We start from the raw sequence: 15263 nt of genomic DNA on the forward strand, positions 1-15263 counted from the left end.
TCTTCTAAACCAGTTATACTCTTCTAAGTTTATAAGGAGAGAAGCAAATAGAGTTGCTCATACTTTATCACATGAATCCCATATCTCTTCTTGTCCCCTTGTATATTTTGAGATGCCGAATGTTTTAAGTAATTCCTTGATTGATTAATGTAATGCATTTAATTTAACAAAACTATATAACTAATAGGTCATAGTGAATGATTAGATAGATATTTAAATAAAATATAGTAAAAATATTCCATTTTAAATATATTGTTAGACCTTTAAAAACAAGAATACCCTTTTAATTAAACATTAAACCATAAAAAGTTATTATGATTTGATAGCACCATTTTTTGTTCCAAACGAGAGGTTGGTTATATTTCAGATACGTTTTCAAGAGGCGATATTCATGGATCAAATATTTCAGATACGATGCTTCCTTTTCATCTTCCTCAATATCGTCGATTTCTAACGAAATCACATGCTAGGCTTCCTCTTCGTCTTGTTCGAGATTAGAGGTTCTGAAGCAAACATGTCACCCAATAAACTAAATTGGCGATTTAGATGGAAACAGGTACATCACAATGCTTTGAAAGTTTGTGGTAAGAGGTTTTCCCCTGCAGTTGGTATCATGATGTTCTATAGGAAACCATAGTTATAGATTTTTGCTTCTATCTTATTTCCGTTCAGTGTCGATTCAAGAATCATGTGTTGGTTTTTTTGATTTCCCTAAATACATGCGAACACATTTTCAGTCACTGACTCGAAGAATTACCTAGAAGGGTATAGAGGAGGAACTGTACATGAACTTGATGGTGTAGTTGATGATTAGGTATTGGTGCACAAATCAGTCCTGGCCCAGACAATAAAAGAGCCTCCATACGATATGATATGATATTTTCTATCCCTCATTAATCGAACTAAAAATATCTCAACGGAAAGGAGTATATTTACCAGCCAAGACAACTTCTGCAACCTAATCATGACTAACAATGAAAAGCTGTTGTGGCCATACATTTGAAGCCTAGCCTCCATAACACCATAACCTTCCATAGTTGCCTGAACTCAGCTGACCTGCCTAAAATCTAGGACAAACTAGAGCCTTGATTCCATTTCCACCTTTGCCATCGTGATTTTCAATCAGCGTACCACTATTCCCTGCCTAGAATCTTAGGAAAAACATGGGTCAATGATACCACAATTACTGTTGTTTTTGCCTCTTAGACTGTAACACCAAAACCTTGCCTGGATCCTACCAATGTACCACCATTGCTCGAGGTTTGATTTTCATTAACTGTGATTTGTCACCATCCTTGATAAGAAATCTACCGATAATAAGGTGTTGACCAAGAAATTGCTTGAAAGGTTGATGTTTGAACCCTTGACTTGCTTGTTAAGTGACAGAGATGGTAACAATGAATCTTACCTGAGGGTGGCCACTTAACCCCGTAGAAACACAGAGTTTTGATATCTGATTCATTTAAATCATGTTTTAGTAATTATAGACCATGCACAGAAACAAGCCTTTGGCATGCATATGCTTTGGTGAGAGTAGAAACACAGAATTTTGATCCCTGAATCATTTAAATCATGTTTTAGTAATTATAGACATGCACAAAAACAAGCCTTTGGCATGCATATGCTTTGGTGAGATCCCCCACTCCCAAAAAGGATATTGTATACTATCTATCATATGGCGTTAGGAATCTTCTAAAATAATAAGATTATTTTTCCCGCACTAAAATGCCCAGTTTAGGAATCATGAACGTAGCCCTTGACTTGACTCCCATATTCATGAGTTGCTACAGTTTTCTTTTATCTAATCTCCAGCTACTTGCACACATATTATTTAGGCCAATTCAACAAAAAACACTTGGGCTAGCTTGAACGAACAACAGAACAAGCTACTACATCAAGAGCAACACAAGAGATCTAACTCTTTGTTTTCCGCTCACCCCAACTACCTTGCAAACCTATACACAAAGAGCTGATGAAAGGGTCACCATCAAAACCATATCAATCCTTCAAACTCTTCCAATATTGTAAAACTTCTACTACAAGCAGCATTCAGACCCGACTTTTATATATGTTTAGTTATCTTAAATAACAGAACAGGGCCACAGGTGTGCGAAATGAAGATGTGGGTCTGAACATTGCATTTCCCCAATCATTTCAGTTTATTCAAGGAGTTTCCAATTTCCATCCTAATTTTTAGAATCTTAGTAAACAGTAATGAACTCCTCCAACTACCATGTTTTCAACTGTTACCTTCAGGCTTCATCAAAGCGAGCTTCAAAAAATGCATCAAGTTCAACTAGCTTCTCCGGTCAAAGAGACTTGCATAGTCTACCCTGTTGAAGAAAACATAATGGTCAGAGGTAACAATAACTACTGATATCTCACAAAAGATTGCATCATTCTGTTTTGGGTAAGCTTTCATGTTAAAGTGAACTATTTGTTCGTTCATTACAAATTTGATCATATCAAATTTTGGTCCACAAGATTACACTATTCTATCTTTGTTACAAGGTATCTTGGATATTAAGAGTAGTCAAATAATTTCTTTAAACTATGTGTTGAAGTCAAACTTTGTAATTAAGTACATAAAAAGTATAAAGGACTATCATTCTCACATGGTTTTTGTTTTATTTCAGATTTGGAGATATGATAATTAATAGGCACTAATGATGATAGGGGCTGGCATAAACCTTGTCATTAAATGTTTGTATATGCAACCTTATCACATTCCTTAGAAAGCCTCTGCAGCTCATCTCTAAGCAAGTGATTCAATTCTTAGTGCCTCTACTCTACTCTAGCCTGTAGCTCTGCACACTCAGCCTGGTGATAAAGGTAAGTACATAAGTGATGTATTAAAATCCAGATTTTATCGAAAGCTTATTTGTTCTTTCTCTAGGGTATGGGAGGGGTAGTTAAGTTGGCAGTTGGACACTATGAGGTTACATTGAACAAAGTATTTGTTACCTGCTTCCATAATCTTGATCTACTCACACCCTTCGTTCCTAGTAGAGTACCTTTTGGATATAAACATGACACGGGTTATAGTTTTTTGATCACTAACCATCTCTATTGATACTACTCTATATATTTAAATGTAGTTATCAATTTTTCTTGCACGAGGAAATTATCCTTGTTGAACTTTTGAATTTGAAAAAGTTGACCCATTTGACACTATGAACACTTTCTTCCTAGGATAAAGGTAGTAGTCCTTAAGACATTGGTAGGGGAATGGAAAAAACCTTGTGAATCTTGTCATTGTTGATACTTGATATAGGGGAAGTGTGAGAAGAATATTTCTTTTTTCACTTCAAAAATGGTATGTCTTTTTATCTTACAAGAAAATCAATGTTCTCGATACACATAGTTATTTTCATAGTTCAACCAAGTATGGAATTGTTTTCAAGAACTACGAGTGCTTGTAACTGATCTTTGATAATTTTTGTGAAAGGTCCTCCAATTTGAGAACCCAACATAATCAGTTATGTCATACACATTTAGCTTTTGTTTCAAGGTTCTATCATGTCAAGGATAAGGATATATATTGTTAATATTTGCATGAATTGGTTATGAGATCTATCTTTCTAAATTTGGGGTATATTGTAGTTTTCTTGTTCTTTCATCACCAAAACAACCTAGTTGATTAGAAACATCATCTTTACATGATAAACACATATATCAAGTGGTTTAAACATATAACTTGAAATCAAAGTTTTTGGAATAAGCATATACAATTCATATAGAGCAGAAAAAAATATATAAAAGAGAGCGTTGGTGGGCGTTGGGTTGACATAGGAAGTCACCTATAAAATGATCTACAAACATAATGAATTAGTTAACCATGGTCTATGACTCATCCTCAAGTTGGAGCAAAAATATTTATAGTGCCTAATTTGTTATGCATAAGGTTCATGTGATATCCTTCTAAGGCTTTTGTCAAATTATTGGCAAACTATTCTCTAGAGTTTCTCCAAATTGGCTCAGTAAATAGCGGTTCATGAGAAGTGCCTACTATCTTCTCATAAGAAAATATAAATTGGCCTCAATTTGTAACTTTATGCTCTTGAAAAATATGAATTATGTATCAACCTAATTGGCCTAAATTTTTCATGAAAACCATCTAAAGAATCTTTGTTAGAATTGGAGTCCGAATCAACTTGCAAGTGGTCTCGACCATAATTTGATACTTCTTTTGCATTCTTCCATCTTGTTTTTCTACGATTTAAGGTTCCTTGGAAGACACGATACCTTGAACTACTGCCACTATGAGGACACCTTTTATGAGTTGCATCTTAATTGGACAGTCTAAATAGGCACCTAATCTATCTTGAGAGAGCCTTCTTGAAGCTATCTTGAGATATCTTAGAATATGGACCACGGAAGGACCAAGTCACAGACTGACTTACGATGCTTCAGTCTTGTGATTGTGATATGCTTTAGTTTCTCTGCCATATCTCATTGCATCCTCTACGTGCTCTCCGCGGTTTGGATATAGCTCAACCTTTTGAACCATCTGGGATGTTAAGCATTCCTACCTTAGGAAGGACATAACTAAGAATGTCGATGATATGGCTCCTCTAACATAGAAAAATGTGTTTCCAAGATTTGGCTATCTGAGTGCCCAAGGTGCACTTGAAACTTTTTTGGTCTTTGGTTTTATATTTCTCGCGACCGAAGAATTCTGGAGCAGTAATTCGTTTTGTATTTCCAGTTTTTCACATATAATTATGTCGTCAACAATGAACACCAATACCTCTTGATGGAAAAACACAAATACAAATGTCACTCTAAGTTATCCCAAAGGTCTCCAAAACCTGTGAAAACCAAACTGTGGAACTTGTTATACCGGATGTAGACCTCTTCTTAGGAATTGCCTTAAGGAATGCATTCTCGATGATTATTGATTCATGCTAACCAAATCAATAATGAAATGAACAAGTATCAATTTTGTTATGGAGCTACACGTGGTATAGTTGTTGTTTGCCACCAACCGGCCATTTAGACAAGCACATATTCGTTAGGTTTTAGTAAACCATAGTACACATTCTTGCAACCAATAGTGTTTTCTTGCAGATGGGAAGACCCGACAAATTTCTAGTCCTAGTTTTTTTTGCGAGTCAAACATTATCCTAATGCTTTGTCTCTTTTATCTTGGATGAGCTAGACCTTCAGAAAGATTCTGAGGAATGTTATGGCTGTCCATGTTGAGATACGAGGTTGATAATACTCATAAAATTCCCCACGTCTAGATATCATCTGTTGATGCCTAGACCCATCATAAAAGCGTCTGCGAGTACCTATGCAAGTCATATCACTATCAACAACATCCTCCTTGGGTAAAATCATGTGTTGTGCCCTTGCGAGGATGCACCTAATGATGATGACCCTTGAGTAGTGCTTCATCACTGTGGTTTTGTAAACATCTCCTTAGAAAGTGTCATGGGCATAAAACAAACCCCATATAAAGTTCAAGACATGAAGTTTGTCTTAAGTTTTTCCTGGCATTGTCCCCCAAAACTTGGGGTCAGAACCATGTGGAATACACTTCTCAAAACTTGAGCTTATTGAAATGTGTATATGCGAAGAGAGAACGAATGTGATGGAGAAACACAAATATTCCCCTTAGAGACTTAGATAACATCACATGTACTAGTAGAACAATTCACAACTACTATAGGTGATTCAAGGGAATTTTGAAACTTTGTTACATCAATCGAGAAAAAATAAGTGTTTGTTACACTAAATAAGAACTAAACCAAACTTTGTGGCATTTTGGTGCATTTTTCCCAATTGAAAACAACCTCTGTTCACTTAGGCTCTTGAGCTTTGCGAGATTAAGGATGGACACTTTGTATGCAACCTTTTCTTTGCATTTTCCAAGGTTTTTACATGAGTCAAAAAACTTTCCAGTCATGGAGTGGCCTTATTAGTTGCGCCTGACACGACTTGTTGAAAAATAAAAAAGATAACATCAACCTAGTTTACTACTCAAAAGAAGTGTTCTCTTTTTACTCTAGAGATTCGTGCATACTACTTGCCAAATTGAAATCCGATGTAAATTCTTTTTATTTCCTTTTATCTTGAGATGTTTTTATTCCAATAATAGTTCATACAATCCAATGTACATGCCAATTTGCATACACAAAGGAAATGATCTTGTCAATTTTGTAGTTAACAAGCAGTAGAGTTGGCCTACAATAAATAATCCATAGGTGTAACCTCAATACAAAATTGATGGCTCATTTGATGCTCCGAATCTAGAGGTGGACTATCTTTTTTGGGAGGATGTAATTCAAATATAGTATGTTATGTAGATGGCCTTCGGATTTTGTAACTGTATTCTTCAATGGTCTTTAGAAGTAACCTCTTTAAAGCGTTTGCAAATATTTTGCAGTTGATTTTCTAAAACAGAAGCATTTTGAAGCCTAAATTGACTCATTATGTACTCTCAAATGTTGATCATGCATTGAATTCTTAGTTGGATCCAGTTTTTGCTCGTGGCCCAAATTAGAAGTTGAGGCCCAATAGTGATTGCCAAGGGCTTCGATTGTTTGGCCCAATATACACATGATTTAAGGGTTTTCGAGTTGGTTCCGCCCTTGTGTTATTCTGAAGTTGTGCGATTGCGATTTAGGGTGCGATTTGAGGTAGTCCTTCTTCCTCCTTTCTTCTCTAGGGTTTTGCATCATTACGCCTCTCCTTATTTAACTTTAATAAACTATCAAATCTTTTCAGAATTTTTTGTTTGTGCTTGTATGAATGCAAGGCTTTTCTTGCTTCCTACTAATTCTGCACAAATGGTAAAATCTTGTTTCATTTATTTGTTGTTTTATATCTTTACTTTAATTGTGACTCCATGTTGTATTCTTAACTACCATCCTCTTATATGTTGCATCGGCTTATAGAGATTCAAATCGTTGATAGAACACTCCAATTTATTGATTCAATTGACGATCGGGGCAAAAGAGAATAGTTGATCTACTTTCGAGAGGTAGGTCGTCTTCCCAAACCCTAAGGGCTCTAATGTCACCTCATAACTGACAGATCTTTTGAATGAGTTAGCACCTCTATGTCCTTAGGCAACCCATATTCTCCATAATAAACTACCTCAATTGCTCCTAGTTCCATGATGATTTCCATTATGAGTCAAGGTGGATGGAAGTGTTGGAATTGGTGTAGGGTCTCTTAGCCTAACTGGGATAAATGAGACACAGGGTGAATAGTAGCAAAAGGTGGTAGTCTCGATTTTCTCAGTTATCTCATAAGGTTTAAATAACGTAATCATAACCACTCATTCCTCTAACAACCCTATATGTTGTCTCTCCCCAACGAGCCAATAATAATTCCTACCTCCACCTGACAACCTTTTGCCAATGCTTCTTTCCACCGATGGTGTCACCCAAGTATTGTGGTTTTTTGGGTTTCAATGATTTTTTTGCAAAAATTCTTCCTTCGAAGCAAACTTTCATCTTAGCTAGGCTGACATTGTGGATCTCACCTCCTCAATCTTGATGCCCAATATATTTATCAGTTCTTCAACTTTTTTTTTGCCACCATTAGTCCAATAAAAGATTTTTGTTCGGTTCCAATGATACAAATTTAGTAGAACTCAAAGCCTTATTGACTTCGACCGACGATCAAAACGGAAGAGAACAAACCGACCCCTACTACCTCTTGTTTTCTCCAAACCCTAGAAAAGCTAAAAAATACTCTTAAATGTTTTTTGCATAAGAAACTTAATTTGGTTAATCTCTATATTAATAAAGATTAACTCCCCTCCTCCCCTAAAAACTGAAGCAAAAAAGCACCATATTATCAAACTCCAGGGTTGTTCCTATAATAAACCTGAAGTAATTCCCAAAATTGGTATTTTCCAGAGACAGTATTGGGGAAGAAGCGTTGGTGCTTAAAGAAGGTGACGTCCATGGAGAATAGAAGCTTGGTGACGGAGAATAACAAGTACAGGACATTTGAGGGATTTGGGATCGAGTTTGTTTCAGTGTTGGGTATCGATATGGATGAGTGGTATGCAACCAAAGATTTTCAGAGATAGATCCGAGGAGAAGGCCTTGACATGAGGAAATGTCTGAATAAGGGATTCCTTAAGTGTTTTAAACTGTTAGACTCTACTAGGCATACGATTCATGGCATACATAGCTGTAAGTAATGCTATCCACCAAAACTGTTTAGGTACATGAGATGAAAACAAAATGGATCTAGAATCCTGAAGTAGATGTCTACTTATTCTTTTTGCTACCCCTGTTTGTTGAGGGGTATCTACACCAGAACTAACATGAATGATTCCTTGATCAAAGAGATGAGGCTTGAGAATGGAGTTAAAATATTCTTTCCATTGTCTGTTTTCAGGACTTGAATTTTCCTTTGGAATTGATTTTGAAGTATCGGGTGGAATATTTTTAATGTACTCGCAGTTTCAGATATTTCTTTCATGAGGAAGGTGAAGGTGGTTCTAGTGGTGATGTCTATTTAGGGTACAAACCACCTTGCGTCACTATTATTTTTCACTCTTAATGGTCTCCAAATATCACTGTGTATTATGACCAAAGGTTAGGAAGGAGTACAGGGGAAGACTGGTGTAAGCTCTATTTAGTATGCTTTGCAAGTTGACACACTTCAGAATAATAAAAACTTGACCTTTTTTTGATAAAAGGACGAGGGACCAGTTTTTCAAGGTAGACAAAGTTTGGATGTCCAAGACGGAAGTGTCATAACATGACAGGACTTCCATTGGGGCACAATGGCAATTTCACTAGGATTTTGAGATGAGAACACAGCCTGAAGTTTGAACTCCATTGTTCTTAGCACCTTCTTTGAGAAAGTCTACCACCACATGCTTCAGAACTGCAAATCACTTTTCCTGAATCCATCATCTGAAATTCACAAAGATTAGGAAATAATTGTCTCACAATTCAAATCCCCAGCAAGCTTGCTTTGATAGAATTTCTGAATGTACTATCTGAAACTGCATTAGTGCATATTTCTCCTAGGGTACACCTGAACATTAGTAACACAATGAAGGGGTCAAGTGAGCAACTAAAGTAACCTAATTCTGGATCTTTGGATACCAAAGATTAAAGAGATGGGAACTAAGCCACATGGTAGAAACATACTATTTCACAAGATTAACACTCATCCACACTTTTGCAACCTAAGTGCCAATAAAATTTAGTAGTGGTTTGCCTTAGCATTAAGTTTAGTTAAAGATAGAAGCAATAGGTACATAGCTGACACCATTAAAAAATTTAGGATCAATATGATGAAGGCTGATTGTGTATATTGTAGACCGTCTCTTGTTTTTTATGTAATGTAGTAGGAGAAAAGAACTAGCTTATTCATTGCCCATTCGTCATCATTTGTCGCTTGAGAACTTTTGAGTTAATAAGAAGTATTTACGCACAATCTACTTGCAATCTTGAGTTTTAAGTAATATGCATTAATAAATAGTACTTTATGCATAAAAAGTGGTTTTTAAGAGTTTTTGTCAAATGCTTTATAATATAGTGTGTGTGTATATATATATGACTTAAGTTTCAGGAGGTAAGAAAGAACCTTCTTATCGGATGCTTGCAGATAGCAATTCTGCACACCTTTACCTTTTTGTCTCCGTTTGAGTGCATGTTATAAATTGTAATTTTATTTACCTGTGGCCAATGCAAAGAACAATAATTTGGGACCAATCTTCTGACATCAGTGACTGAGAATCCTGTAATTTCTTTGCTTTTACTGATACTAGTGTGGAGTTAGATCTGTGAATCCCTCTGCTGAAACTTGATCTGTGACAATGCAGCCTAATTCTTCTGCTGCCTCAAAAATAGTGGTGCTGCCAACAATGATGAGAAACGAGGAAATGACAAATGAAAATTTAGTTCAGGTATGGATGAACTTGGCTCTTTTTGATCGTTTCTAATGGTACCTCTATGGCAAAATGCATTTTATTGGTTCCTTTCATTACACGATTTCCCTCCGTTCAATCTTCTCCAATTTGAGGGTCGTAGTGTAATAGATTTGGATTAAACTCCTGTTGCTTATACTTAATGCAACACTTGTAAATTAGGTTTGGGTTTTGTTCATTTAACTTTTTCAAACGCTTGTACAAGTTGCATATGTCTTTTTTCAACTACTTATTTGTGGTTGCATTAGTTGATTGTATTCAATACACTTGTACTCGTGCATTAGATTTTTATGTAAAAATGCCAAAATTGTAATAGGACTAGTTTTCTTAATTGTTTATGTAATTCTTTTTAGGATAAGCAAGAAAAGTACACTTTGTGACCATAATATCCATATCAGTGGAAAAAAACATATTTGGTAGATTACATGTAGGCTCTATATTATCATTAATTCTAAAAAAAAGGAACCTCTGTGCCACATTGCTTTTCAATTCACCTCTGTAACAGTGCAATGGTTATAATTTCTTCATTAATTGGAGCACAAAATACTAAATCTTGGAAGTTCAGTTCACTAAACCGGTTTTAGCCCCCAAAATTCAATCATCAAAAGTTAATTTATGTCATGCCCCATTATCATAGGAAGAAAAGAAAAATACATAGCATGCTGCTTAGTTTTAGGATAGGTTATTCTGCTATTTGAACATTTATATCAGTAAGCTCTGGGTTTATCTTTATCATGTTTTGCAACTTGTACAGAATATCATAGAGGTCCCGACTTCTGAGTTTGAGTCCCATTGTGTATTGCCTAGGGGTGTGGGTGACAAATGTTTCACCCTTGGGGTATGGTTTTGTGGGTCTTCTATAAAATCTTTGAACATGTATAATATAAAATCATTATGGTATTTATGTTGATATTTCTCCATTGTTTTAGATATCGAATTGAGATTAACCAAAAAAACCAAGAAAAAAAGTCATGCATGCTTGTATGGTTAAAGATTTCATATATTAACCTTTTCAAGGTGGTACTCATTGGGCATTCCTTTTATTTCCTAAATCTCTTATCATATTCTAGGATTGTGAAGTAGTTGCAGCTTCAGTTCTTATAATTTTCAGACATATCTCACTGAAGAAAAAATAACTAATGCAATTATCATTTCTCCATAGATTGCGCGAGTACTGAGGAGAGACATGACTCACATGAGGAGGCAATCTAATAGAGCATCAGCTAGAAGGTCAAGATTGTGTCGGCAGGTAACACTTACCTTGTTTAATATAACCTCATAGTATCCAAATGCCAAGTTAAATACCCCTCCCCTATCCTAGAGAGAACAAATACGCTTTTGATAAAAGTTGGATTTTGGTAGTTTCACTTATGTACTTACCTTTATCACCAGGCTGAGTGTGCCGGATGTGCAGAGGTACACACTAGATTACAAGCGTTACGAATGGAGAATCAGTTTCTTAGAGAATCTCTGAGGTGGCTGTACGATGAATGGGACAAGATTTCCTATGCCAACATGTTAATGAAGGTTTGTGCCTATAATATCTTCATGTATGAGAATTAATGGAAACTATATGAGAATCAATGTCAATGATGGTCCTTTCTATTATTTATGTAGTTAATTGCAATTTTTGACTTGACATATGATTTAAGGAAATTGTTTCACTACTTTTAAATGTCTGTAACATCCCAACCTAATCGTACCAGATATTGTCTACACCTGGACTTACTGTTTTAAAATGCGTCTGATATAGAAGGTGTCCAGTTTCTTATTAGGCAACCTTTGTTCCCTTCCCTAACTAATGTGGGATCTTACTATCCACCCTCGATGGGAGCCCAACGAGGACGCTGACACCAGTCTGGTTCCCGACTCTGATACCATCTTTAACATCCTAGGCTAACTATACCAGATATTGTCTGCTTTGTCTACATCCAGACTCACTGTTTTAAAACGCATCTGATAGAGGTGTCCAATTCTTTATAAGGCAACCTCTGTTCTCCTCCCTAACCAATGTGGGATCTTACAGTCCACCCTCCATGGGAGCCCAACGAGGACACTAGCACACCAGGTTCCCGACTCTCGACTCTGATACCATCTTTAACATTCTAGGCTAACTGTACCAGATATTATCCGCTTTGTCCACACCAAGACTCACTGTTTTAAAACGCGTCTGATAGAGGAGGTGTCCAGTTCCTTATTAGGCAACCTTTATTCCCCTCCTAAACCGATATGGGATCTTACAATATCCAAGGTGCATTTTAACAAAGATAAAATAGAGTAATCTTGTGCCAAAATTATATATCAATTTATTTGTAATGATGATAAACGAACAAATAGTTTATTCAACATGAAAACTTTCCAAAATTAGAATTTTGCAATCTTTTTGACAATTTATGTTTTCTTCAATAGGGTGAGTTAAGCAAGCTTGCTGGACCGGAGAAGCTCCCTGAACTTGATGTATTTCTTCGATCTCCATTCACAGAAGGCTGAAGGTGGCAGTTATGGTTGTTGTTGGAGTTCGTTACTAAGATGCTAAAATTAGGACGGAAACTCCTTGAATAAAACCCAAATGATTGTGGAAACTCAAATGCACACCTTCATTTTGCACCTTTTATTTTGTTCATCACATCTAGACATAAAAGTCTGGTCTGAATGATGGTTGTGGTTGAAGTTTATATTATCGGGCGAAATTTGAACGATGCTATGTGTTGCCTGTTGATGCTTTGAATCTTAAATTGCCTTATTGGTTCTGTATTGCTCTTAGGGGTCATTTACTTCTACAATTACTCGATAAACGCTTACCATTAAAAGTCACTACTTACATCGTGTGGTAACATTCCTTGCTATCCAAATAGATAATGGTAAGCGCTTACCGGGTAAAACTATGCTCCTTATCTTTCCTCTTTCCGGGTAAGATTTTTTGTTCTTGATATATTCACCTTGTAAGGTGATTGAACCGGTAAATACTTATCAAGGTATTAGTAAACAAACAGCTTGTTCATTCAAGCTTGTTTTTTTGTTGAATTGGCCTTTATTATATGCCTGCAAGTAGCTGGAGATTAGGGTAAACTGTAGGCGGTATGATGCATGACAAGAATATGAGTTTATGGTTTGTTTGGAATACCTGAAGGTCAACAACGTTGATTTGGGCAAAAATATACATTTTTTCACGTGAAAACGATGTTTTGAACAATACGCAAGGCTATGCTTTATGCCGACATGATTTTAGCCAAATTCTATGTTTTTGGGTTCAAATCAACATTTTACGGGATATATTTCTTAAATTTATTATAGCATTTTACGTTTGTTTTGATTTGCAATAAATCTCACATATCAGATTTATTTCTCGTATTTATTTATTCTGTATTTAATGATTTATTATAGCATTCTACGTTTGTTTTGATTTGCAATGAATCTCACACATCAGATTTATTTCTCGTATTTATTTATTCTGTATTTAATGGATTTATAAATCCATGTTTTTCCTAAGGGGAAGTCTAATTATACCTCTATCTCTTGTTAATTGCACCCCTAATTCCTTAGGGGGAGTTTGGTTCGTAGAATGGAATTCGATGGAATTGGAATTCATCAAAGGAATTTGACTTTGAGGGAATGGAATGAAATCTGATGGAATTTGACCTTGTCCTGTGATTGCGTTTGGTTGCATGGAATTGGAATGAAATTCTTAATGGAATTGGAATTTTTTTGTTTGGTTCATGGAATTCAACTTTGGAATCGACAAATGACTTTTTATGATTTTTTTTTATCATTTTTAAAAAAATTTAAAATTTACTATTAAACCAAATTACATTATGAACATCAGATATAATTTGAAATTGTTCACTTATATTAATAATATCTGAAATTGTTCACTAAATTTTGTTTAAAGAAGTGATCGGTGCCCTAATTCCATTCAATTTGGGATCGAACCAGAGATCGATTGAAGATCGAACCAGATTGACGATCGAATTTTGTTTACGAGAGAGAGAGAGAGAGAACGTACCTGGAGGTCGAACCAGAAATGCAGTAGATGAGATGGTAGAGGCGTTCAATGAATTTGGATTAGAGGATTAGAGGATGAATCTGTAGGAAAGGAATTGAAATCCTAGCATGTTGCCGTGGAATGGTGAAATCTGTGCGTGAAGGAATTGACCGGAATTGAAAGGATTCTATGGTCTTATTCCATTGAACCAAACACTCCATTTGGAATTTGGTCAAAGGATTGGATATTCCAATTCCTTTCAATTCTTATGATCCAAACAGCCCCTTAGGAAATCGTTGTTTCTTTTTTGTCTTCTTTATTTTTTTTTTTTTTTTGCTTTTCTTCTTGTCTTTTCGTCTTTATTTGTTTTTTGCTTTTTTTAATTTGTATTAAATTTTAGTTTATATGAATTATAAATAATATAAAAATTGATCTTATTCTAGTATAAATTTTATATGTTTCCTAACTATCGTTTAATTATAGAATGGTAAAAATAACAGTGGACTAGGTTGAGGGACAATTTGGTAGTTGCTTGATGGTTTTATACATGATGATCATGTGGTCAAAATAATTAAGAAGTTCTTATGATATAATGCAAAATAAATATAATTGTTTACAATAAAATTAAGGCGTTGAATGGTCAAGGGAGACTCATTATACAAAATCATTTAGAGTGTTTTAGAATCATTAAGAGATATTTTTTTTGCCAAACAAGATTCACCTACCTTTTAATGATTCAAAGACTGCCTCTTAATGAAACTATTAAGAAGTAAACAAACAACCCTGAGGTTTTTTTTCCAATTTTTTTACCTTTTTACTTTTATTTGATTGTAAATAAATTCTTATTATAATAAAGATTATCATTTCCTAATAATTATATAATCATAAAAAACATACACGCTGAAATTTGACATATATTTTAATGGTTATAAAATTAAACATATAATATAAAACAAATTATTTACATAAATATTAGAAGTGTACTTGTTTAATATAACCTGATATATCTTGATTGTTTTATTATTTGTCTATGTCGATTTTATAATACAATTTTGTTTGGTTCAAAAAAATTGTACTCTTGCATCATTTGCTAGTAATCTTGAATTTTAAGCAAAATGTATCAACAAACAGTACTTAATGTATAAAAAAAATATTTTTAAAATTTTGTTTAAAATATTTTATAATATAATATGGATATAAATAAAACATGAAAAATGTCATAGTGACTTAATATTTTAAATAAATAGCACTATCATACTTATTAATGCCAACTATAAAATAATTAACTAAAATGAGTGTTTTAAATTGGATCTTATAAATTACTTAATTCCCATTTGATTAAGATTTAAGTCTCCTTCTCTCCATATATAT

General features: G+C 34.8%; 1 protein-coding gene across 7 annotated transcripts; it reads left to right on the forward strand.

Annotated features, from left to right (window-relative positions):
• Positions 1-354: 354 nt before the first annotated feature.
• On the forward strand, positions 355-12633 carry LOC112528089 (G-box-binding factor 1-like). Of its 7 annotated transcripts, none has more exons than XM_025139005.1 (7): positions 361-556; positions 2257-2360; positions 2637-2832; positions 9806-9889; positions 11073-11159; positions 11303-11437; positions 12320-12633. In XM_025139005.1, exons 4-7 carry the CDS (start codon positions 9848-9850, stop codon positions 12398-12400), a joined length of 345 nt encoding a protein of 114 aa, XP_024994773.1. In that variant the 5' UTR covers positions 361-556; positions 2257-2360; positions 2637-2832; positions 9806-9847; the 3' UTR covers positions 12401-12633. The 7 variants fall into 7 exon arrangements, with proteins under 7 accessions (XP_024994772.1, XP_024994773.1, XP_024994774.1 ...); XM_025139006.1 differs by having other exon boundaries at positions 376-584; XM_025139007.1 differs by having other exon boundaries at positions 376-556; positions 2257-2410.
• The last annotated feature ends 2630 nt before the right edge of the window (positions 12634-15263 follow it).

Source organism: Cynara cardunculus (genome assembly GCF_001531365.2).
Source record: "Cynara cardunculus var. scolymus isolate 2C chromosome LG 15, CcrdV1, whole genome shotgun sequence".
Lineage (NCBI taxonomy): Eukaryota > Viridiplantae > Streptophyta > Magnoliopsida > Asterales > Asteraceae > Cynara > Cynara cardunculus.